This window comes from Emys orbicularis, chromosome 3 (genome assembly GCF_028017835.1).
Source record: "Emys orbicularis isolate rEmyOrb1 chromosome 3, rEmyOrb1.hap1, whole genome shotgun sequence".
In the NCBI taxonomy this organism is placed as follows: Eukaryota; Metazoa; Chordata; order Testudines; family Emydidae; genus Emys; species Emys orbicularis.
The window spans coordinates 15,802,834-15,830,059 of NC_088685.1; the positions used below are offsets into that span (position 1 = coordinate 15,802,834).

Consider the following 27,226-nt stretch of genomic DNA (forward strand, 5'->3'; position numbering starts at 1 on the left):
GTCTAAGGGGATTGGGCACTAAATTGCCAATTTAAGTCCGTAAGAGTTGGGTTCCTGACTCCTGTACGGTCTTTTGAAAATCCCAGGTTATATTAGAGCAGGCCCACTATGTGAAGATCATACGAGGTCTCAACCAGAGTGGCAGCTGAATTTGACGGAATGAAGTGGAGTAGAATTTTCAAAAATGTTCAGTGTTGGCCTAATTCTGTTCCTATTGAAGCCAGTGGTAAATATCCCATTTATTTCAAAGGGAGTAGAGTTAAAGCAATGCTGAACACTTTGGAAACATCCCACCTTCAGAGCTCTATTCATCCAGCTTTGGCACTTGCATTTGGCAAGCCCTCTGGCTTCAGGGGTCAATCTGTCAGTAACCTTTGCAGAGTTTGCAATTTCACTCGTTACTTAAATCACTAACTGGACTGACTTTCTTGCTAAACCTGGACTGCTAGGCTTTCAGCCAGCACAATGAGATCCATAGACTTCTCTGTCAACCTGTTACATAAGCCTTGGTTTGACAAGCCAGGCACTGCCCCTTTCATTGTATATAGCAATCGTCATTTATTCACTGAATGGGAATTAGCAAATGACTGGGGAGGAGAATAAATTACTTGCAGTCACCTGTTAGTTTAAATACTATATTATAGGTAAGGTCTATGCAGTAGCTAATATGACGGGCATTAGTGCTTCATGCTGCTAATTTCTGCCAACGGACACTGATAATATTTTTATTGCACCCTTGCATTTTAACCTATGCAGCAATTTGCTTATTGAAAGGCAATGGAGTGGACGGATCCCATTTCCATATTTTTACTTTTTGTCTTGACTCTTCTGTTTATTATGAAAACTGAAAAATTCTGGAATAGCAACTTCCAAGAGCATTTCCCCCCGGGACCAAAGCCTTTACCCATCATTGGAAATCTGCATATAATGGACCTGAAGAGGCCCTACCGGACTATGCTGGAGGTAAATCTTTTTGGTGTTTGTACTATCACATTGTTCACCAAACCACGTTATCCCCAAGGTATCAGAGGGTATCCTCCATCCCTTCTACCTGTCACTACCCGGATGTGTAATGCAATGTTAAATATAGGATCATTTTGCCTCACCCTGTGCGGGTTGAGTGAGAGAGACAGAGCTTAGAGATAGAAACCTACGGTGAAAACCTGGCCTAATTGAAGGCAGTAGCAAAATTCCCATTGGCTTCAATAGAACCAGGATCTCACCTATGGTGTATTCATTTACTTTGGAATGTTATGAATCCCTAACATCAGTCACGTCCATGAGCCCAGCATTGTATATAAATGTTCATGGGCTTATATTTGCCACATCCAGCATAAATTTGACAGAGCTACTTAGTCATTCTACTGCATACTAGAAACTGACACAAAGGTCTGGTTTCAACTAGATCTGAATAGATTCCACTTTCGGGGGCACACGTTTGCATCAACAAATAAGTCTACTCACTATGAATTCTGGGCGCAAATACAAGTTAGATATTTTACTCTGCAGTTTATGAGTACAAGGTAGATGTTTCAATACTGTAACAGCAGGTGCAAATTTGTATCCACAAACATGCTGCCTTCCCTAAAGATCAGACTCAGAGGAGTCAGGGTTGGGTTGTATGCCCATTTCTTTGAATATTTGTCTAAATTACTTTTTGGCACAACACATTTAACAAGCAAACTGGACCAAATAGATCCCTGGTGCAACACCACTGACTTCAATGGATGAATTTGGCCCACTATGTTTATCATTCAGTATTCAAGCCTCTACTAGATACATAGATAAATAGTCTGAAACCTTATACTCACACTGAACTGAAACGTTTAACATTATAGAGAACCCTGACTTGAGAACATATTTTTTACCAAATCCTGCTCTCAGCTGCACCAGCCTAACATTGGAGTAACTGCATCAGAGGGTTGCCAGGCATCCGGTTTTCAACGTTAAAAGTCCAGTTGGCAACGCAGCGGGAGCCCTGGGCCAAGACATCCTCCCTGTCTGCCCTGGCGTCATGCAGCTTCCAGAAGTGGCCATCAGCTTCCTACAGCCCCTAAGCGTATGGGCAACCAGGGAGGCTCCATGTGATGCCTTCGCACTGAGTGCTGGATCCCCAACCCCCTGCCCCAGCCCGGAGCCTCTTCCTGCATCCCAAACCCCTCATCCCCAGCCCCATCCCAGAGCCCACACCCCAGCTGGAGCCCTCACATTCCCGCACCCCAACTCCCTGACCCAGCACGGAGCCCTCTCCTGTACCCCAAACCCCTCATCTCCGGCCCCACCCCAGAGCTCGCACCCCCAGCCAGAGCCTTCACCCCTGTCCAGCACCCCAACCTCCTGCCCCAGCCCAGTGAAAATGAGTGAGGGTGGGGGAGAGCGAGCGACGGAGGGAGGGGGGATGGAGCAAGTGGGGGTCGGGACCTCAGAGAAGGGACGGGGCTGGGGTGTTCGGTTTTGTGCGATTCAAAAGTTGGCAACCCTATTGCATTACCATCAATGGAGTTACAGTGGTTTTATACAGGTGTAGCTGGCTCTATGGTTTTGCTTATAATTAGCTAGATTCATTAACTGTATATCTCCTGTGGTTGTTGAATAATTATAGTTTTTGTTATACAATTGCTTTATGAGATGAGTGCAGACAATGAAATGACCAGGCCCGGCCCAAGGACTCAGAAGTCCAGGCATCTGAAAATATATCTGCAATGCAAATAAATCAACTTCAAGTTTGGACCAAACAAATCTGGGAAATATGGCTTATAAATAGACTTATGGGGTGTGTGCACATATAGAGAATATTTTCAATACTAGCTAAAGACTCTGAAACCAAACTCTCCCTGCCTCTTTGAGCCAGCAGAGGAGGAGATTTGATCTGAAAAGCATGAAACAAAAGGAAAATGGTAACATGAGAAACGGAGTTAGGATTTTAAGGTCAAAATGAGGCTAAACTGATTAATAGGTTGGGCAGCTCCTTCACCATGGAGGAGTCCTCAGACCTGCGTAGAGCTAGTATCTCTGGCTCCTGGGTCACCACCCCACATAGCATCTGGCAAACAAGTGGACGGAGGTATGACTGGTGTGCTGCTGTGCTCCAACAATCCCTAGCTAGTGTAAAGGAACCCGAGGAACCAATCCAGCCAGCATACCTTAGAGCAGCCCCATGACTGCTCTAAAGTCTGTCTCTGGGCTGCAATAGAACTGGACCTCAGATCAGGGAGGTGCAACCAGCTCCTTTTCACTCTCTATTCCCCACTGAGCTGCACCTTCTGGACATTGGATACAGACAAGAATCTGTCCCTATATTTTCATGCTCGTCATCTAAACAGATTGACTTAGACTGTAAGATCTTTGTCACAGTGACCGTATTTATGCAGCACCTAGCTTAATAAGGTTCTAGTCCAGACTGAACACTTTGGGAACTATAGGGTGACCAGCCAGCAAGTGTGAAAAATCAGGACACATTTTTGGACGGGGGGGGGTCTAGTTGTGTATATAAGACGAAGCCCCTAATATCAGGACGTCTGGTCACCCTAGGGCATTATGACCCAGTGGGAGTTAGACACTTAAATACCTTTGAGGATCTGGGCCTATCATCATAATTAATAATTAAAACATTGAATGATAACCTTATTACTAACCACTGCTTCTTTTTCTCTGCACGTAGAAAAGAATTTGACATTGGAATAACATTCAGTCATGATGGCAAAATAGTGTTGAACCAGCTGTGAATTTCACTTCTTTCTTTAAGTCATTGTATTTTCTTCCCCATTTAAGCTGTCAAAAAAATATGGCCCAGTCTTCAGCATTCAGATGGGATGCCAGAAAATGGTGGTGCTCTCGGGTTACGAGACAGTAAAGGAGGCTCTTGTGAACCAGGCAGATGCATTTGCAGAGAGACCTAACGTACCAGTATTTGAAGATACTTCAAAAGGATATGGTGACAGTTTTCTTGTTACTCATAAGCCTAACTTACTCAAACAAGTGGAATGGTTTCTCTGTGGAGGGAGAGAATGGCTTAGGGGCTGGCATGCCAATTTGAATCAGTATGTGTGTCAATCAGCATAAATGAGGAGTAACTTCAGAGAAGCCCATGGACTTGAGGCTAAAAGTGGCGTGAGTGAGAGCAGAAACATCCTGAATGAGCCACAAGTTCCTTAGAACTAGTCATACCCCCTGTACCCATGTCTAAGGGAGACTAAGTTAAGGTCACATGCTGCAGAAGCGTAAGGAGATGGACACTTAATGGCAGCATTGCTGACTTTCATGATATTGTTGTGAGCCTCATGATATTGGGTGTTTTTTCACAAAGCTCCAGCTCCTGGAATCATGTGAAAACATCTGCTTGTATTTTTAAAAAAAATAGTTTCTAATGGAAGCTGCTGGTGAGTGTCTTACAGGTTCCACACACTGTGCTGCTCCACAGAGAATGTGAGTTGTTAAAACCCCAAATTACAATAGCTTGGCTGTTTAGCTCAAACAGTAGCTGCTAGTGCTTTTAGCACTGGAGGTGCTTCGTTTAATTCCCTGTGTATCAGCTGTGAAAGCCCCTGTTACTATCTCTGGTTGAGATAAAAGCTTGAAAATATGAATCTGAAAGACTGAAAACCCATAAGGCAAGTACAGAACATACAATTCGTTGTTGTTTTTTAAATTTGTTACTTTTTAAAATCTTATGATTTTTAGGGACCTGACTGGTGATTTTTAATGTTTGGGGTTGACAATATGGAAATAGTCTCCTCTCTAGTTTCACTTACACCTTCCCCTGCCTCCCCTTCTGGGTCCTCAGCCACCATCATAGGCCCCATAGGATGGTTGTAAATAGGTCTCGGGCAGACAATCTTCCCTATTCGGGAAAGTACGCAAGCAAGTTCTTTACTTTAAGCATGTATTTAACTTCTATTGACATCAATGGGACTTAAGCTATGCTTAAAGTTGAGCATGTGCTTAATACTTTACTAAATAGAAATGTCTTCCTGAACCAGGGACTCACTGAGTACAAAGGGATCGAGAGGAAGGGAATGTAACTAATGCCACCTTGGGTAGGACCTCTGAATTTGGCCCATGCTCCAGATAGTGATTTTTCTGGATGTTTCTGGATGTTTCTGCTAGACTGAGTGATTATAAAGCTCAATAAATATGTTTTATAAATTACAATTTAAAGAACTTAGATAAATTCTTTCATCTAATTTATCACACTGCAAAAACATAGCAAATCAATATCTTGCAAAAACCATACTGATTACTGTAATTTATTTAAAAATTGTTAATTTATTATGGTGTGTCTTAAGGCTGGAGGAAATGTTTCTCATTTCAAAATGTCCATGATACTGGGATGGAAAAAACAGAAAAAAATGTAGATTAAATTTTCATGACAAAATCTGTTCTTTTATCACATGTGCAACTGGGCAAACATTTTCAACAATCAGATTTTCAATGAAAATTTTTGTCTGTATTTTGACCCCAAAATCCCCCCAAAAATTTAAGAACAATTTCATGAAAATTTCCCTCCCCGATTTTTGACTAGCTCTAGCGCATCAAAATGAATGTTCTGGGTGTAAGGTTATATCTCTAAGAAGTATTTATTTTAATTATTCTGCTGACTTGAAGCTCTCCCTCCACTTCAGGTGTTATTTTTTCTCATGGCAATAACTGGAAAGTGATGCGAAGATTTACTCTCACGACCTTACGAGACTTTGGAATGGGCAAGAGGGCCATAGAGGACCGGATTGTTGAAGAGTACGGATTTCTGATTAAGGATATTGAATCTCGTAAAGGTGGGTGTGTGTTTCACTCCACAGACACTTCTAACTTTTGTTGCATGTGCCTTTGAAGAGGCACCAAGACAAAATTTGTCATCGTATCATCCAACATCCACCTTTTTAGGAAATGTCACCATCCATGTTGTGTTGTTTTTGACATCTTTTTTTCAGCAACTGGTTGCACTGCGAAGCATTTTGTGAAGCAGTGAGATTTTGCACCACGCTGTTGCTCTCTCTTTCTGCTGGGCACGCATGGCCTGCTGAAGCCAGCCTTTCGATCTAAAAAGTGTGCAACCATAGCCCCTCCCCTTGTTCATCCCCAATCTGTGGGACCTGGAAATGTAAGGCCTCATGCACTGTGAGCCATGTGAGCAGATTTATTAAACACTGGGCCAGATTTTCAGTGGACAAAATGTGTCCCTCCATGTGCGGTTCCTCTATTAGTGACAATCTTTGATTAATTCAGAGGCACCAGGAATTGAAATGAAAGGTAACTGCAAGAACAGAATATCTATAACACAAACACATTTGCTTCCCTAGTTTAACATAGAGCCCTAAATGCCCTTTGATGCAAGATACCCTGGAATAGGAGACATAATCCTAGATCCTCAAAGATGTTTAGGTGTCTAATTCCAACTGAAATCAGTATACCTTTGAGCATCTGGGCACTAATATACAATTAGTTTTCTTTTTATTCAGTATTACTTCTTACTTGGCTTTTTACCATTTCTGTGAATTGCAGTAGACAGCTGTTAGATTATTAGAGTTAGTTGGGTGTTTGTGATGACTTGTGGCACTTATCTATATATAGTTTGTGAATGCTGTTTGATTTTATCAGCTCTCTGCATATTTATGCCCTTCCGGCTGTCCTCTGGTGTATTCTTGAATCATACTTCTTGGGCTAAGGAGAGGGGGGCTGGTGTCTGGATGTCTGCCTCTGAATGGGACAGGATCATCAGTTGAATGAGCCTTGCCCTAGTAGAAAAATGGCATGGTTGCAACCTAAGTAAAACCAGTTTTTCAAGTGCGGACTCTGTTGAACGGTAACCGCTGAGAGAAATCCTTGGTTACCTGAGGGAGGTTTTGAGGCTGACCAGGAGGGTCACATGACAGACGGGATTAGAAGTTACAAAAGGAGTAGGTCTGTTCTGAGCAGCTCTGTCACACCAACCAGAACAGGAAGAGAAAACTGACCTGGAGGAGTGAGGTCTATGAGAGGGGACCGGTTAGTTACCAACTTTCTATTTGCTGAAAATCAGATCCCCAAGGCCCCATCCCCTCCCCACCTCTTCCCCTGAGGCCCTGCTTCTGCTGTGCCTCTTCCCTTGAGGCCATGCCCCCTGCTCCACCTCTTCCCCAAGGCCACGCCGCCACTCATTCCTTCTCCCCATCCCCCTGTCGCTCACTGATCTCCTCCCTCCCCCTTCCTCATCATTGGATCGTCTCCACCTCCCTCCCCCCATCCCCAGGTGGACTCACTCTGCTCTGGGGGTGGGACAGGAGTTGCAGCCTGGCTCAGAGCCTGCCTGCCTGCAGATAGGAGGTGGCACTGGCTGAGCTGGGGCTGGCACGGGTTGATGACCCGGCGCCTGCATCCCACCCCACCCCCGGCGGTAACCAGACTTTTAGTATCTGGTCAGTGCATCTGACCAGACACTGCCAGGTCCCCTTTTTGACCAGAGTTTCTGGTTGAAAACCAGGCATCTGGCAACCCTTCCCGGGACCCCAAACGACATTGAACAGATCCCAAAGAATGCTCAAGAGTGGTGAGGAAACTGAGGCATGCAGGGAGGGGAGGTGCAGGGAGGGTACAGTTTGCGGGTGCTGGAGGGGTGTGTATGTACTGGGAGGGGGAATTTTTGGAGTACTGGAGAGGCTATCTGGGGGTTGCTGGAGGGAGATCTGCAGTCTCATGCCTGAGGTGGGAGGGAATGTTGCTCCTTGTCATGGTGGCAGGGCGGCTGGCTCAGACCCGGGACACAGTGCCAGCCATCAGTCAGCACCTCCTTGCGGGACTCTCCTCTTCCCCAGGGTTGGGACCCAAGGCCTGGGTTGGTGGGAACCTGCAGCTGCAGGGAAGGGATCAATCAACTGTGGCTGCAGGTGAGGGACCAGTCCAGGCAGAGAGACCCGCTCTTTCAGAGCTGCAATGTCTGCTCCACAAAAATCCCAGACATTTCCTCTGACTTGAAAAATCCACCTGGACAGAGGGTTGCCAGGCGTCCAGTTTTCAACTGGAACACCCAGTCAAAAAGGGATCCTGCTGGCTCTGGTTGGCGGCGCGGGGGGGTGGGGGGGCCAGGGCTAAGTCAGGCTCCCTGCCTGCCCTAGGTCTGCGCGGCTCCCGGAAGCAGCCACCAGGTCTTTGCGACCTGTATGTGCATGGGTGGCCTGGGAGGATCCGCGTGCTGCCTCCACCCTGAGTGCCTGCCCCACAGCTCCCATTGGCTGGGAACCACAACCAATGGGATCTGCGGGGACGGCATCTGCGGGCATGAGGGGAGCGGGTGGAGCCTCTCTGGCCGCCCATGCGCCTAAGAATTGCAGGAACCTGGCAGCCGCTTTCTGGAAGCTGCGGTAAGCGCCGCCAGGACCCTGAACCTCCTCCCGCACCCTAATGCCATGCCTCAGCCCTGAGTCTCCTCCTGCATCTAAACTCCCTCCTGGAGCCTACACACCAACCCCCTGCCCCAGCTATGAGCCCACTCCTGCACCCAAACCCCTCATCCCCAGCCCCACCCCAGAGCCCACACCCCTGCCGGAGCCCTCACCCCCTCCCACACTCCGGACCCCTCAGCCCCAGCCCGGAGCCCCCTCCTGTACCCCAAAGCTCTCATCCCCGGTCCCACCCCAGAGCCTGCACCCCCAGCTGGAGTCCTCACCCCATGCACCCCAACCCTCTAGCCTAGAGCCCTCTCCCACACCCCAAACCCCTCTTTACTGACTCCACCCAGAGCCTGCACCCCCAGCCCAGAGCCTATACCCTCCCCTGCACCCCAACCCTCTGCCCCAGCCCGGTGAAAGTGAGTGAGGGTGGGGGAGAGCAAGTGACGGAGGGAGGTAGGTTGGAGCAAGCGGGGGCAGGACCTTGGAGAAGGGGCGGGCCAGGGGTGGGGCAGGGGGTAGGGCAGAGATGTTCGGTTTTGTGCCATTAGAAAGTTGGCAATCCTATGAAGGGCAGAGGATCAAAAAAGAGGAAACGTCTGGGAAAACCTGGACGAATGGTAACCCTAACAGGATCCCACTTCCCGAGAATGGGTACTAGACAATCTATGCCCAGGGAGTGAGCCTAGGGGCTGAAGAAAGTGCCAGAAGCCTACTCAGACCCATGTGAGCTTAAAAGATCACAGAGCCAGCAGATGGGCCCAAACCCAGCAGCTTGGTGAGTGTCACGGAAAAGGACCATTGGCCTATGATAGTGGTTAAGGCACTAGGCTGGAACTCAGGTAGAACTGGGGTCAGTGCCTGCCTCTGCCAATCTTCAAGAAAACCACTTAATCTTTGCTTGCCTCAGTTCTCTATCTGTAAAATGGGAATTAATAATAATTCTTTTCTCCACCCTTTTTCCTGTCTATTTAGGTTGTGATCACTTTGAGGCAGGGACTGTTTCTCACTATGTGTATTTACAATGGCTATCACAACGGGGCCATGATCTTGATTTGCCGACCTCTAGGTACTACCGTAATAGAAATACATTGTAATAACTCACTATTAACCATGCTCTTTGCACAATCTCTTCTTGCATTTGAACTCTGTTTTTAGGAAAGCCTTTTGATATCGCTACAATTATGAATGCTGCAGTTGCCAATATCATTGTGTCAATATTACTTGGAGAACGGTTTGACTACAAAAATCCCACATTCTTAAGACTACTAAGTTTGATGAGTGAAAACATCAGGCTGGCTGGAAGTCCGTCAGTTACGGTAATTCTGGTGATTTTAAAGTCACTATTCAAGTGCGTGCAGTACACACACAGTAATTGTGTGCTGTATACTTACATGACATTTCTACCAATTCAAATCATTTCTACCAATCAGAATAGTCCAACAAATAAGAGGATAATACAGCTGTCTATCTATCTATATGCCCCTGCACTTACCATCATAGTAAGTGGGTGTCTGCCAGATATTTATGGATTTATTTTCACAACATCCATGTGAAATACGAGTTTCCACATTTTAGAGATGGTGAAATGAGGCCCAGAGAGATTAAGTGACTTGCCCTAGGTAACGTAGGAAGTCTGTGACAGAGCTGGGAATTGAACCTACCTCTCCTGGATCCCAACGTATCCTTAATAACAAACCCATTAAAACTGTCTGACAATAATTCATTTGAAGTTCAGTGGCAGTTGTATATCAATTCTGGAGGACATGAACCAAACTAGCTTTGAAATGAATTCCTTAGTAGTTCATATATTTATATATGTAGATGAAATGAGTTTATATTATAACAAATCTATAGAGACTTAGGACTTCCAGGCAGTCAATCGCTAGCATGTTACACAGCATGGTGGTAGTGGAAATACAGGTAAAATCCTTCTGCTCCAGAAAAACTGGGTGTTTCAGTTCCCAGACTCACAGCACCTCTAATCCCCTCTGGTCTCTCTGAGCACAGCCACTCTAGGTCTCATGGCCTAGGCCATCACGTGCCTCTCAAGATGGAATCCGGGAATTCTCCTACACACAGACTAGGTCCTAGGTTGCACTCCCCTGCTTAACAACCACGATCACTCCAGCAGCAGGTCTGACCTATGCAGAGGCCTTGGGCATTGGTACATCTTGATTCATTGATCATCGATTCCAAGGCGAAAGGGTCCATTGCGATCATCTAACCTGACCTCCTGTATCACCCAGGCTGTAGAACTCCCCGCAAATAATTTCTAGAGCTGCTCTTTTAGAAAATCATCCAATCTTGATTTAAAAATTGTCAGTGATGGAGAATCCACCACAACCCTCAGTAAATTATTCCAGTGGTAATTACTCTCACAGTTAAAAATGTCCACTTATTTCTTATTGTCTAGCTTCAACTTCCAGCCTTTGCATCATATTATACCTTCTCTGCTAGACTGAAGTCCCCATTATCAAACATTTGTTCCCCACGTAGCTAAGTATAGACTGTGATCAAGTCACCCCTTAACTTTCTCTTTATTAAGCTAAATAAATTGGGCTCCTTGAGTCAATAAGGCATGTTTTCTAATCCTTTAATCATTCTTTTGGATCGTCTCTGAAATCTCTCCAATTTTTCAACATCCTTCTTGAATTGTGAAACCAGAACTGGACACAGTATTCCAGTAGTGGTCAGATCAATGCCAATTATAGAGGTAGATAATCGCTCTACTCCTACTCGATATTCTCCTGTTTATGCATCCCAGGATTATATTAGCTCTCTGGGCCACAGCATCACAATGGGAACTAATGTTCAGCTGATTATCCACCCCCCTCCTAAATCTTTGTCAGTGTCACTGTTTCCCAGGAGAGAGTCCCTTATCATGGAGGTATGACCTACATTCTTTGTTCCTAAATGTATACATTTACATTTAGCCATACTAAAATGCAGGGCCATCCCTGGGGGGGGTGCGGGGCCTGGAGGAGAAGCAGAAGCTCTCCCTCAGGTGGAAGGAGTGGAGATGGGGGTAACCTCCCCTAGCCAGCGGTTCACATGCTGCCCATGTGGCACCGGCCAATTGCGCTGAACCGCAGGGCTCCCCAAAGTGCGGGGCCCAGAGAAGTCGCCGGGATTCGCCATCCCCTAGGGATGGCTCTGCTAAAACACATACACTTGCTTGCGCCCAGTTTACCAAGCGATACAAATCGCTCTGAATCTGTGACCTGACCTCTTCATTATTTACCATTCCCCCAATTTTTGTGTCATCTGCAAATTTTATCAGTGATGATTTTTTATTTTCTTCCAGTCCATTGATACCAAGGTTAAATAGTGTAGGGCCAGGAACTGATCCCTGCAGAACCCCACTGGAAACACACTTGCTTGGTGATGATTCCCAATTTACAGTTACATTTGGAGACCTAGCCATTAGGCAGTTTTAATCTATTTAATGTGTGCCAGGTTAATTCTATAGCCGTCTAGGTTTTTTATTACAATGTCTTGCTGTACCAAGTCAAAGGCCTTATAGAAGTCTAAGTTTATTACATCAGCACTATTACCTTTATCAACCAAATTTGTAATCTCATAAAAAAATCAAGTTAATTTCACAGTATCTATTTCCCATAAGCCCATGTTGATTTGCATTAATTACATTACCCTTCTTTAATTCTTTATGAATCAAGTCCCACATCAGCTGCTCCACTATCTTACCTGGGATCAATGTCAATTATCCGAGTCACTCCATTCACCCTTTCTAAAAATTGGCACAACATCTCTGCTTGTGGCACACAATAGTTTAGTCTCACCCAGGTTATTGGGCTCAATAAGGGGTAACTGGCTGGGGTTTAGAGTGGCCTCCCATGTAGAAGATCAAACGAGATGATCTGGTGTTCCTACTGGCCTACATCTATACCCTGCTGTTCTGTTCCCTCCGGGGCAATGACAGTAGAAATTAGCAACCAAAAAGCCTCCTTAGGAGAAAGTATTATTTATTTAGAACAAAGGCAATTCAGAGAAAACCAATCTTAAAAACAAGCAAATCTCCTGTCATCATCATCATGTTCCCATTACACCTTCGGTGTTTCGGGCAGCGATGAAGCTCCTCCACGTCTGTCTGTTTTTGGCAAGTCTTTCAATGGTTCCCCAGCTGTGCCTCAGGTTTTTCAGCTCGGCTTCCACAGCTCTTCGCCATGTTGTTTTCGGGCAGCCTCATTTTTACTTCCCTTCAGGCGTCCATCTTATTGCTACTCCAGTGATGGAATCAGTTTCCATCCAAATCACATCTCCAATGCCTTCTTGGCTGCACTGTGCAAATAGATCCTGGTTTGAGATTGTTCTGGGCTGAAAGATACGGAGGATTTTTCTCAGGCACTTTAGATGGAATGAACACAATTTGGACATGTGTCATACTTTGTCATTCCCCAGCATTCTGCACTATAAAATAATGTTGAAAAGTCTCCTCTATACATGTCTAATTCTTCCCTAAGGCTGCCCATGTCCTGGGCCTGGGCACCCAATTCCTTCAGACTCTTCCACAGAACCTGTCAGTGTCAGCCTGCCGCCTTAGAGTAGTGACCCCCTGGACAGCCCCTGGTGACTGACAACCCCCTACCTCATCAGAGATTCAGAGAGCTTATGGCCAGAAGGGACCATAAAAGTATCTAGTCTGACCTCCAGCGTATCACAGAACATTAAATTTCATCCAAACAGTGTATTGAGCCCAATAACTTGGGTTAGAATAAAGCAGTGGTTCTTGGCCCACGGGCTGCTTGTGGCCCAATCAGCATGCAGCTGCGGCCCATGTGACACCCGCAGGGACATACAGGTAGTATATATATTATGTGGATGTGGCCCACATAACACATAGAGAGCTGCGTAGGTGGCCCACCATAGTAAATAGGTTGAGAACCACTGGACTAAAGCATTTCAGTCCCCAGGAGACTAAACTGTTGTGTGCCACAGGCAGAGAACAGGAGAGACCAAGGTGCCAATGCAGTGGCAGGGAAATGATTAGGTAGGACATGCCCAGTTGATCCCTTAAGTCTGTACTAGGCTATTCTTATCTCAGAAGCCATTGTGTGGTTTCCTTGTTTGCCCTTCCCACAGCCTCTATTGAATTCAAGCATTATCGTTTATAACAAGCATTCACCTATACTAATATGTGTTATACAGTCCATCTAAATAACTAGGATACAAGTCAGTATTCATGGATTCTTACAGAGCACCTCCTACAGGATTCATAACATTTATTCCATTTCAGCTCTCCCTTCTGTCACAGTGAGTTAAAAAGAGAATCTGTATTAGCAGTAGAGCTGGTTGAAAAATGAAATGAGACTTTTGAAAAAAAAAATCATTTACTTGTGTTTTTTTCTGTACAAATTTCACATTTCAAGGGGTTTTTTGACTAGCTCTGGTTAGCAATATAGAGCCTCTGAGATACTGTTGAGCAGTTCTGATTCCATCCAGTGGACGGCAGTAGTTACACATACACACTATCCAGATTGTCACAATATATTCAAAATGTGGCTACTTAATCTACCTTCTGGGATACATGTTCAAGCGATAGAAAATTCATGATTGTTTGGTGGTACAATGCCAAAGATGAAAGAACCAGGATGGATAGCAGTTTAGGAATTCTTGCCCAATTCTGTGCCTCAAGACAGGCGGGGCCTCTGAGGAGTGAGGGCTTGTTAGCTGCTCATACACCCAAGCACAGCATATAATCTTCCTGTGCCTCAATTTCCTTATCTGCAAAATGGGCATAACGACAGTCACTTGCTTTTATGAATTGCTTTTAGATCTTTGGCAGATAAGTGCTATAATAAGTGTTAAGTATTCTCATTACTTATTTTTGCTTACTCTGACATCTTAAATTCTTTCAGCTATATAACATGTTCCCAGCCCTTGGATTTCTACTCAGGAATTACAAGATTCTTTTGCAAAACACAAGTGAATTTCACTCTTTTATACAGCATACTTTCATAGAACACCTGAAAGAACTGGACAAAAATGATCAGAGAAGTTTTATTGATGCATTCCTTGTAAGACAGCAGGAGGTAATTATGATCGCTGCAGACTTATATGTTTCCTTTTCATATTTTATATTTTAAAACATATTTGCATGAAAATTTAGCTTTGGTAAAGTATGCAACTAACAAACCAGCAGAGTTGAGCAAATAGCTTGCTATGACTAATGTATACAACAAATTTTGGCCCCAACTTTGCAATAAGAATTGCATGGATGGAACATTTGGCCTGCATGGAGTCCCACTGGTTTCAGTAGTTCAGGACGTCCACCTATGCAATTCTTGCAGCAACCAGGGATCAAAATCTCTTTTGTTGGTAGTTGAATAGCCCTCCGTTAATTGCAATTTCCTCAAATGTATTCATTGTTTGAATTTGCTTGACAAATGTCTTTCTAAATGTTTACTTGATGGAGTAATCCAGAAAGATTCAAACTTCTAACTGTTTTGGTTACTTGTGATTGATCAAATTAGTCACATAATATTTTTTCTATTACTATTTTATTATTACAATAGCACCTAGGAGCCCTAGTTATGGGCCACGACTCCATTGTGCTAGGCAGTGTACAAAAGACAGAGTAAATAGCCAGTCCCTGTCCCAGAGAATTTACAGTCTAAGAATAAGACAAGAGATGGATATGGAGATGTGAGGCGATGTGAACATGAGGGAGCACAAGGAAACAGTGAGACAATATTGGTCAGCTTGTTAGGCCATGGTCTCAGTAGACTGCTGTCAAGCTTTCTGTAGATATCACAGCAAAGGAAAGTTTTAAGGGGGATTTAAAGAAGGAAAGTGTGTTAGTTTTAGAGATGTTCAATATCGTCATCAATTATTTAAATAATGGCATAGAGAGTACACTTATAACGTTTGCAGATGATATCAAGCTGGGAGGGGTTGCAAGTGCTTTGGAGGATCGAATTAAAATTCAAAATGATCTGGACAGACTAGAGAAATGGTCTGAAATAAGTAGGATGAATTTCAATAAGGACAAATGCAAAGTACTCCACTTAGAAAGGAACAATCAGTTGCACACATACAAAATGGGGAATGACTGCCTAGGAAGGAGTACTGCGGAAAGGGATCTGGGGTCATAGTGGGACCACAAGCTTAATATGAGTCAATAGTGTAACACTGTTGCAAAAAAAAAAAGCAAACATCATTCTGGGATGTATTAGCAGGAGTGTTGTAAGCAATACACGAGAAGTAATTCTTCGACCCTACTCCGCACTGATTAGGCCTCACCTGGCGTAGTGTGTCCAGCTCTGTATGCCATATTTCAGGAAGATGTGGACAAATTGGAGAAAGTCCAGAGAAGAGCAACAAAACTGAGTAAAGGTCAAGAAAACATGACCTATGAGGGAAGATTGAAAAAAAAAATGGGTTTGTTTAGTCTGGAAAAGAGAAGACTGAGAGGGGACATGATGACAGTTTTCAAGTACATAAAAGATTGTTACAAGTAGGAGGGAGAAGAATTGTTCTTCTTAACCTTTGCGGATAGAACAAGAAGCAATGGGCTTAAATTGTAGCAAAGGAGGTTTAGGTTGGACATTAGGAAAAACTTCTTAACTGTGAGAGTGGAATAAATTGCCCAGGGAGGTTGTGGAATCTGCATCATTGGAAATTTTTAAGAGCAGGTTAGACAAACACCTATCAGGAATGGTCTAGATAATACTTAGTCCTGCCACAAGAGCAGGGGACTGGACAAAATGACCTCTCGAGGTACCTTCCAGTCCTATGATTCTATGAAAACACGAGAGTGCTTGTTTGAAAATGTAACACATGGGCAATGAAGGCTGGTGTCACTGGTCAGTTGGAGCCAGGACTTGACATCTTAACAGTGAATGAGAGAAGATGGGTAGGGTGGGAATTGGTGGTGAAGGGCCTTGAGAGTGACGACTTGATACATTTGAGAATTGGTCCGAAATTCAATAAAGACAAAAACTGCATTTAGGAAGGAAACATCAAAAGCTAAAATACAACATGAAGACTCATTGACTAGGCAACAGTTCTGCAGAAAAGGATCTGGGGGTTATAGTGGATCACAAATTGACTGTGAGTCAACACTGTGATGCAGTTGAGAAAAAGGCAAATGACATTCTGGGATGTATTAACAGGAGTGTCATATGTAAGTGGCAAGTGATAATTGTCCTGCTCTGCTCAGCACCGGTGAGGCACCAGTGGGAGCACTGTGTCCAGTTTTGGGCACCAGATGTGAACAGAATGGAGACAGTCTAGAGGAGAACAACAAAAATGGTAAAAAGTTTAGAAAACCTGACCTATAAGGAAAGGTTGAAAGAACTGAGCATGTTTAACTTAGCAAAGAGGATGCTGTGGGAGAACATGATAATAGAACATGAAATAAGTAAAAGGTTGTTATAAAGAGGGCAGTGGTCAATCGTTCTTCATGTCCTCTGATGGTAGGACAAGAATTAATCAGTTTAGTTTGCAGCAAGAGAGATTTAGGTTGAATATTAGGAAAATCTTCCTAACTATAAGGATAGTTAAGTAGAACAGGTTACGTAGGAAGGTTGTGGAATCACGGTGTTTCGCGGGGGCCGGGCGAGGGATCTCCAACCCAGGAGTACCCACAGAGAGTCGGCGCCTATATGTGGAATCCCTGTCATTGGTGGTCTTTAAGAACACAGTTAGACAAACACCTGTCAGGGATGTTCTAGGTATACTTAATATTGCCTTGCCATGGGGGGTGCACTAGATGACCTCTTGAGCTCCATTCTGACCCTACGTTTCTATGATTCTCTATTGGAAGCAATCAGAAGGGGAAGCCAGTGGAGGGATGCAGAGAGGGGTGACATGGTCAAAGCAATGGGCTAGGAAAAGGATCTTTCCTTGGGCAGAGAGACAAGCAGGCCACTTTGAAATGCACTTTCTGTGAATAGTCTTGCCAGGAAAAGTCAATATCTCCGATATTTGCAGAAAGATTGGTGTACTTGGTCAAAAGGACCAAATTTCCTGTGGATTTTTTCTTTGTTGCTGGATTATTTCCCAGTTGCCCAGACATGCATACAATTCATGTGCATCACAAAAGAATGAGAGAATGAACTACAAATAACAATAAAGTATAAAAAGAGCAAAAATAATAGGGCATGATTGTTGCTTAATAGATCAAGCAATGGAGTGGGACTTGGATGATTGCTGGCTCTGTTGCTCATCTCCTGGGTGACCTTGAATAAGTCATTTAGCTTCTCTGTGCCTCCATCTCCCCATCTATAAAATGGGTATAAAGACATTTGCCTCCATTATAAGCACTTTGAGATCTACTAATGATTGTTTATGAAATAGGTATTAATGTTATTAAGAGTGTAGCTGGGTGGTTACCCCGCTCCTGCCCTGAAGGGCTTAAAACAGCCCTGGGAGAGGGCTGTGGCAGGGGAAAAGCTGGGCTGATTGGGGAAGCAGCCGCAGCTGGGCCACATCTCAATCAGGCCATTGCTGGCCTGTATAAAAGGCTGTGAGCCAGCGGCCCACGTGGCTCTCTCTCCAGGCTGGGAGAGAACAGGGCCTGGCTACTTGCAGAAAGGGTACTGGGAGTGAAGCAGGGCTGGGGAGAGGCAGGGGAGCTCCAGGCTGGCAACTCCCCAGGCTGCAGGGCCTGGTCCAAGGCCCATATCGGTACTGGGAGGCGGGCAAAGGCAGCAGGTCTGAACCCCCTTGCCTATGATGAGTGGCTTTTACACTACAGTCTGCCCCAGGGAGCGGGGGCTTAGTGATGACTGGCAGTAGTCCAGACTGATGTGAGATGGAGATTAGAGGGTCGGGGGTTCCCCAGAGAAGTGAGACGCAGAGGCAGAACGTGGGGGTATTGCCAGCACCCCAGATAAAAGGTCACCAGGGTCTGGGAGGGACACAGAGCCGGAAACAAGCGGGACACCGGCCTGCAGAGGGCACCCAGGCTGGAAAAGAGCTAATTCCCTGAGACGACCAGCAGGAGGTGCTGCAGGGGTGAGTCCCACATGTTTACAAAGAGTCCATTTGCATTGCCACTGAAACCTCTAGCAAAGATACAACTGACACCAAGAAGAGTGGGATCACTGTCCAGTAGGCTTTGCATATGTAACCTTCACTGGCCGGGACTAATTCAGTGCAGAATATTTCACCATAATAGTGTTACAATAATCACCTGTCCTGATCTCCATTGTTTGCTTAGATGCATGAGGACAGATGGTTGATTGTGCAAGATGGCAAGCTGCACATGTATGTGTCTGAGGTTGGACTCAATAACATATGGAGTAATTGTCCTGAGCTGACTCAGTTAGGTCTGGAAGACCATAGATTGAACTGCAATCAGCATGTTAGCTTCCTCAGCCTATGGCACTCGGGCTGGTTGTGGTTGCGTAGGAAAAATACACTTCTCTGTGAGCTTGATTGTGGAAGGTGATGAGCACTCTGACTGTGATCCAGTGAAACACTTAAAACATGCTTAACTTTAAGCATATTCCTGATTCCTGGCATCAGTGGCTCTACCCTTGTGCTTAAAGTTAAGCACATGCTTATGTGCTTTGGTGAATTGGATCCGGAGTGCTCAGCACTTTTCAGGACTGAGCCTTAGTAGAGAAGATACCTATATGTTTCTGAGGGCATCTGATCAAAGCCCTCTTAGTTCTTTTACATTTATTTTTTACTGTACACTTTATTATTTAGTAAATATGTTTTAGCTCTCTATGTTATAACTGCCCACTGGAGTTCTTAGTGTGTTCATCTTTTTTTTTTTTTTTCAGGAGAAAAGTAATCCCAATGGATATTTCCATAATGCCAACTTAAAAAGCCTTGTGACCAACTTGTTTGCTGCTGGCATGGAGACCACTTCCACCACGCTGCGCTGGGGACTTCTGCTAATGATGAAATACCCCCAAATTCAGAGTAAGTGCTTTTGTGACAGCCGCTAGCTTGGCTGGCACAGGAGGGTTGAACAGGAAAGCTGGGGAGCTAACAGCATAAACTGCTACAGCGTTAGAGCTAAAGAGTCAGGCCTGACCGCAGAGAGCTGTAACAGCTCCATATCCTCAGTAGATCAGGCACAGAGTGGGACATGGAACACCCACTTACCAGTGGGTTATGCTTTTATTTCCTTAGAGCCAGATTCTGATCTCAGTTACACCTGTGTAAACCCGGAGCTATTCCATTCTACTCATTAGAATTGCTCCAGACTTATACTAGAATTTTGCTCTTGAGAAGCAGAACAATTCAGAGCAGAATTTAAATGGTCATAACTGTGAACACAGTTGTAATAATTGAGACCACACAGACCTACTTGAATTGTGAGCCTACCCCGTGGAAAGTAGGTGAAGGATCATGAATTGTCACAATCACGTGTTATAGACAATTGTTTAAGAAAAGATTTAAGAAGGAGACAAACGGAATTAATTGAAACAGGGGGGAGGAGGTATCTACTGGACACTGTTATGAGCATGACTAGTAAACAAGAGGAAAAGGGAACCAGAAAACAATGGATCAAAATTGTTACTTTGGAAATTAGACCTATTTGGTGCACCAAATAATGAGAGGATGGATCATTCTACCCGCCACTCTTGGGGTGGGCCTTAAAAAGACACTTGGGAAGTTAAAAAAGGAACTTCTACAACCACCGCGGTTGCAGCAGAAGGATTTTTACCATAACACTCAGACTTTTATACGCCAGTAGGGATGCTTGACCATCATCACTGCCCCAGCAAGGACCCAATCCGATACATGTGAGATCTTGTTCTGTCTTCCCCTCCCTCTTGTGTCTCTTTCCATCCCACACAATCTGTGTGTGTGTGTGTGTGTGTGTGTGTGTGTGTGTGTGTGTGTGTGTGTGCGCTTTTCACCTGATCCTGAAATCAACTGCACTGTCCTGCACCAGCATGACCAGGTGAGACAACCCATCCAGCTCTGGTTGTCCTAAGAAGGACCAGTGAAGGAGAGGGACATTAGCCAACCAACCAGACGATGTTCCTGGTCGGGGAAACAAGCTGGGGTGCAGAGCAACAGCTGTCATGGCCCAACCTGCCAGTCTAAAGCATCTATCTGTCTGTGACTGACCTGCTGCCCTGTATTCTGAGAACATCAACAAAAGCTGTATTTCCCCCACCTGTCCTATCATATCTCTTCTCTCCCTTCTATTTCTGTGTGTTCTTGTCAAAAGCAGGAAAGCAAATGTATTCCCGACTCAAAATTGAACAGAAATAATCTGTTTGTGCCCACCAAGAAGGACTGTTAGATAGAATAAGAACTTTTAACCAATATTCAACCACTCTCTCAAAAAAAAAGACTTTGACAGCTTTTCATTTTTTGTTTTGCATAATCACTCCATTTTAGTTGCAATGGTTTTTGCCTTGTTTTGATTCTTTCCCTTTTGTATATTTCAACCAATACACTTTTAACCATTGGCATGAATTTCCTAATGTGTTTGCCATGGTACTAGGCAGGCCAAGGCCTCTGTATACTAAATTCCAAACCTTGCTTAACACTCTTTAATGTTGAACAGTGACAGGGTCATATTAACATCTTTAGCTCTTTGGGCAACGCACAGTAAGTTGGGCATGACTTGCATATATAGACCACACACCACCAGCTCTCATTTACATCACTACAGCTCCACTGGTCTCAATGGAGTTACTCCTGATTACAATGAGGTGAGGTCAAACTCTGGCCACCTATGTTCTGGAGGACCCAGAGTTTGGTTCTATAATAAAGCAAGGTTTTTTTCTGCTTGCTGGTTTTATTTTTATGCTTTTTCAGTTGCTTCCCTTAACTCCTTTCTCTTTGGCTCTTATAATCACCACACACAAAAACATTGCCTGCACATCTCAAACTCTGTTTCTGACATTCACAGGATCATTCCTTTCCAGTTCTACTTGGTGGCTTCTTGCCTGAAGGCTGCTTCAGGGCACCACGGGAAAAATCCTTTGTGCATGAAATTGACAGAGTCAACAGGGAAGCCTCAGTTGCAAAGGCATTGAAAACTGTTTGATCTGTGATTAGTAAAGATTTTATTTCACAGTGGCCCACAGCCCGTTCCCGTTTCTTTGATTAAGTACAGAAGGGCATGATCTAGTGGTCTGATGCAGGCCTGGGTGCTAGGAACTCCTGAATGCTGAACCTGTCTGTGGCCTTGCCAGCCTCTGTGAAAATGAGGATAATAGTACTCATGAATCTCGGGATTGTTGGGAAGTTAACTAGTTAATGTTTGTAAGTGCTCTGATGGTTAAAATAGAACTGTGCAAAGATGGAAGTTCCATTCATGAAGGCTTTTGAGATTCCCCCATAGGGGAAAATTAAAAAAAAAATTATATATATATATATATATATATATATATATATATATATATATATATATATATATATATATATATATATATTTTGGGGCAATTGAAATATTTTGTTTCAACAGAATCAAAATGTTTCTTGTCAAAAGTTGACATTTAAATTTTGTATTATATTATCATATAAAATGTCATGTAATACAAAAAAATTAAAATTTCTAAACAAAAAGTAGTTTCAGACCAAAAAAAAATCAAAATATTTCACTGAAAAAATGTTAAAAATGCGACATTTTTGACATTGCCAGAACGTACTTTTCCCCAGTTTTCTTCCAGAACAAAATTTCAACAGATTGACATGATTTCATGAAGCATTTCAGTTTTAACAGAAGGACATGTTCCAACAGAATGTGCCATCAAAGTTTCTGCAACCAGCTCTAGTTTAAATGACTGTCTATTATTCTTTGGCAAGCCAAGTAATAGGATAGGTTACCTGTGTTTTCAGAAGTTCTCTATTTAGTTTTGATATTGACAAATAAATGTTTATAAGCTCTAATATCATCAGTACCCCCATTATTTCTGGAAAGAGACAGATTTTGGAGAGCTTACAATAGCACTTTAACATGCGCTTGTGCACCTCTCAAAGCCACAATGCACAGCAGCATTTCTTGGAGATAACTGAATCCTGATCTCTATTATACTTTCTCAGGCAAAGTCCAAGAAGAGATCGCAAGAGTTATAGGATCAGCCCAGCCACGAATCGAACATCGAGCTCAAATGCCGTATACGGATGCAGTTGTCCATGAAATTCAGAGGTTCGCTAATATCCTGCCCATGGACTTGCCTCGTGAAACTACTGAGGATGTTACTCTTAAAGGCTACTTTATTCCAAAGGTGAACAGTTTGTGGTATTGCTTTTCTTGTGTTCTGCGACATCGTTAAAGTCCCGGTTCAGCTGATTGACCCTTTTAAGTCCTGGTTCATTGATTAATGTTGAATCGCATTGGAAATCCCATGGCAGTATTTGCCATAGCATCATTCACTTACTGTAGCTTAAATGCTTATACCAAGCTATAGTCAAGAGACCATATTGACCTATGGAATAACTCCACTGACTTGATTTACAGGGAACTTACATCATCCCCTTACTGGCCTCTGTACTGCATGATGAATCTCAGTGGAAGAAACCAGATACATTCAGTCCTGAGCATTTTCTTGACTCCAAAGGAAAGTTTGTAAAGCAAGAGGCTTTCATGCCTTTTTCAGCAGGTACTTTCTATTTTCATTTACTGCTGTGGGGATTACATATCCAAGAATCAACAGACTATACCATAAACTTGTGAGTCTTTAAATCTCATCCTCTATTTCCCGCTTATGTGAGATAATCTCCCATTTTAGACTGTGCTACTGCTGAAAGCACATGTGCACCATTGGGTACTCTAATTTGCAACTTGAGGGTGCTGTTAGAGTCCCAGCTGCTTTTAAATGATCATATATCAAGGGGAACCTGATAACTGTCTTCAAATGTTCCCTAATAAAGTTGTGGAATCCTCGTCAGTGGAGGTTTCTAAGAACAGGCCGGACAAACACCTGTCAGGGATGGTCTGTGTATACTTGGTCCTGCCTGACTGTGGTGGGGGATAGACTAGATTACTGTGATGGGGTCCCCAGGGTGCAAGCTGGACTGTTGAGCCACTGAGCCCTCTGTCCCACCAACTGGGTATCCCTCTCACTCTGTGATGCTGTTTCAAGCCACAAACCTCTGGCAGGTACTGCACTTACACAGAAATCCACAGGCAGGGACATACCTAACTGAGTTATATGAATGCTTCTCCCAGCCACTCATGAACCAACAATAGAGAGGCTCCAGCCAATTCCCCCCAGCTCCCCAGTCTTGCTCCCCAGAACCGTACCATCTTGCCTTGGTCAGAAGCCTGACCACTGTAACTTCATTATTCAGTCTGCCCCTCCCTCGATGGGAAACGACACACACTAGCCTTTGTAAACTGAGCTGAGATAAAATAAATAAATAAATTGAGATATCCTATCTCCTAGAACTGGAAGGGACCTTGAAAGGTCTTCGAGTCCAGCCCCCTGCCTTCACTAGCAGGACCAAGTACTGATTTTGCCCCAGATCCCTAAGTGGCCCCCTCAAGGATTGAACTCACAACCCTGAGTTTAGCAGGCCAATGCTCAAACCACTGAGCTATAAAATATAAAACAGATTTATTACGTACAGAAAGATTTTAAGTGATTAGAAATAGCAGGCATAGAAATCAAAGTTGGTTACTTAAGAAACAAAAATAAATTTGTAGTCTGAGTTCTACAAACTAAACAGGATTTGAATCAAGCAGTGTCTCAGCCTGACAGAGGGTACAAGCAGGTCACAGATCCGCAATGCACAGGCTGGGACTGCCTTCCAGTATAGGACCACCCTCCCCCAGTTCTGTCTTTGTCCTTCAGATGTGTTTCCAGGTGTTGAGTTGTGGGGGGAGTGCGGCCAAGGGGTGATGTCACTTCCCCTCTTTCATAGTTTCTTCCAGCTTGCTGGAAAGATCTATGCTGTGACTTGGAGATCAGTCAGTCCCCATTGGTCAACAGTCTCCATTGCATACGTGCTCTCCCAGAAGTCTCCATTGTATACAGTTTCTGGGATAGTGGATTCTTTCCTTGATGGGTGTTGATGAGCCATTAACCACTGTCTGGCTACTCCATTGTTGTACCTGAAAGGCTGGTTGTGGGTGTACCCGACCTCACAGCATATTTCAGTAACACACACCTAGTAAAACTTCATAACGTCACATACAGTGACAGCACATACAGTCCGACAGGATATTAATGTTCAACAGATCAAGACTTTTAAAATGATACCTCACAAGGCATACTGTGTACAAAACATATCCTAATTATAAGACAGTGGTGAATATGTGGGTTCCAGGATGCTGCTTTGAAGTATAGAGTTTCACAATGACATCTCGAGCCCTACATTTCAGTGATAATATATAGCAGCTATAACCCGGATGAGTTATTATCCGCCTATACCTGGCTGGGAGGTTGCGATCATTCCTTTCTAACGAGGATCTTGCTAATTTTCCATGCCTTTGTCACTTCACTATTAGGCTACTCTGATACATTCTATGGCTCCGATTAAGGTGATCATCAGTTGACTTCAATGGGACTTAAGCACTTGCTTAAAGTTAAGCACTGTCCTGAACTGAAGCCTATCTAGGTATGTTTACACTGCAATTAAAAACCTGTGGCTGGCCTATGCCGGCTGATTCGGGCTTTGGCTAATGTGCTGTTTAATTGTGGTGTAGACGTTTGGGCTTGGGCTGGACCCCAGGCTCTAGAATCTGCAAGTTAGGAGGGTCCCACAGCCTGAGGCTAAAAGTCTACACTGCAGTTAAACAGCCCCTTAGCCCAAGCCCCGCGAGCCTGAGTCAACTGGCTGGGCCAGCCATGGGTGTCTAATTGCAGTCTAGACAGATCCCTTTGAGGTTACACCGTAAATCAACTCAGAAGCTGAAAAAAGTGCAAATTGCGGCAGTTTGCTTAAGTGGAGTTTCTCATCCCAATCATAGGGCCCCAGTGTTCTATGATGTGTGCTGTTGGTCTGTGGGTGCAGTTTAAGATGTCGATTTTGACTAGAGCTGATAAAATATTGTTTGCAAATGTTGCCTGATTTAGGAGGTTAATCTTACTAATTTGGATCGTATGGGCTATAGGCTCGCCAATTAATCTGATCAGAAGATAATAAGGCTCTTGTGCCAGGATCAGACTACACAGAGTTTGCAAAGGACCCTCGGGGGTATGACAGGACGCTCACACTGAGACAAATGTAGTCTTAAAGACTTTTATTGAGATAAATAGAATTATAATTGAATACTAATCAAATGGTAAAATCAGAGTTATAAATGCAATACTATTATTCGAAAGATACATATAGTATTATATACTATACAACTTTTGATTACTATATTGACCAGCCTCGCCTCTGGCATGCCAAAAGAGTTCAGGTCCAGGTTCTTTAATTCTTTGAGTGGGAGGTGCAGAGGTTGGAAGAACTTAGAGCTAAGAGCTATTGAAGCTAACTTAGAGTTTTACTGAACTAACTGACTTAAAACTTAAAATTAAGACCTCACAGACTAATAAAACAAAGAACTAAGAAGCTTGGATCTTTGAAAACTTAGAAAACCAGCCCAGAAGCTTCCTTGGCATGGTGGGTCACCCCTCGTACAGGGCATTGGTGCTTGAGCCCTCCTTCTATGTCCAAACTTAGTTTCCTCACCCACTGAAATGTTGGGGTACACTTACTCCATAGGCTGGTATGTTTGTACGTATTGATGACATATACATACATATTAATGACATTAGCTCATTCTCACCTTTGTTATTTTTGTCCTCCTGATTATTTCGATTCTTTCCTTGTGGTGCACCTGTGAAGTTTACAGAGGGTATGAACTTAGGAAAGCCCCCTGTGCCAACCTGCTTCAATGCATCCTTTATCTACCTATGTTAAAGGTCACAGCCATGTATGGACGTCATGCCTTAACTCATCACTATCTATCTAGGAGGTGAAAGTCCCAGACATACGTATGCTAACTTTGCCTTAGCTCAACATACAGGATGTGGCCTGTAGGTCCCTTGCATTACAGACAAACTACTTTAATATAAACCGATGATAATAAAACAATCAAAACACTAAGAAAAGCTATATAGGCAAGCAAGCAGGCTAGCCCTGTAGCCTACGCAAATAGTCACAAAAATTTTGAAAGCAACTTCATGCTGTGGAGTCTTGAAGCAGACTGTTTTTCACAACATTTTGCACTGATTCTTTTTTTTTTTTTTTTTCCAAAAGTTGCAGTTTTCTTAAATGAAATTTTTCACAAAGTCAAAATTATTTGTTTTTAAAAATTCAATTCTGAAAAATAGGCAATGGAGAACAAAAAATAATCCAACCTCAATACTGAAAATGAAGGAGGGGAAAAAACCCTGAAAATGGTAAATTAAAAATAAAACCAAAAAAACTCTAAACATTTAAAAAAAAAAAAAAAGGTGTGGGGGTTGTTTACTTGGTTGAGATTTTTTTTAATTTCTCCTGGAATAGCGGCCTGCACGATTATTTAAAAAAAAAAAAACTATTATTGGCTGCACCAGTAATATATTTGAAGATCAAATTTGTTCCGATTGAAAGGTTTAGAATATAATCAATTTCCATTTTTTTTACTAGTAGGTCTATTTATAAGAAATCCTGTTTTAAGTCACACCTATTTATTCTTGAAGTAAATCCATGTTTAAACTCTGGATTTACCCTGTATTACTAAGAAGTTGTGCTGTGGTTTTTATTCCTTCTTAGAGTTAAACAAGCAACTGTTTTTTGTTGTGCATTTCACTACAGGTCGGAGGATCTGTGCAGGCGAGACTCTTGCCAAAATGGAGCTCTTCCTCTTCTTTACAAGCCTCCTGCAGTGGTTCACTTTCCATCCTCCTCCTGGAGTTACCAACTCAGACCTGGACCTCTCGCCGGCAGTTGGGTTTACCATGCCCCCAATGCCCCATAAGATCTGTGCTGAGCCACGTTCTTAG

General features: G+C 43.6%; 1 protein-coding gene across 1 annotated transcript; it reads left to right on the top strand.

Moving 5' to 3' along the window:
* The first annotated feature begins 777 nt into the window (after positions 1-777).
* Positions 778-27,226, top strand: LOC135875498 (cytochrome P450 2K6-like). The gene is made up of 9 exons (XM_065400350.1): positions 778-963; positions 3,772-3,934; positions 5,622-5,771; positions 9,519-9,679; positions 14,240-14,413; positions 19,118-19,259; positions 22,350-22,534; positions 22,768-22,909; positions 27,039-27,226. The coding sequence occupies exons 1-9, from the start codon at positions 778-780 to the stop codon at positions 27,224-27,226; spliced, it is 1,491 nt and encodes a 496-aa protein (XP_065256422.1).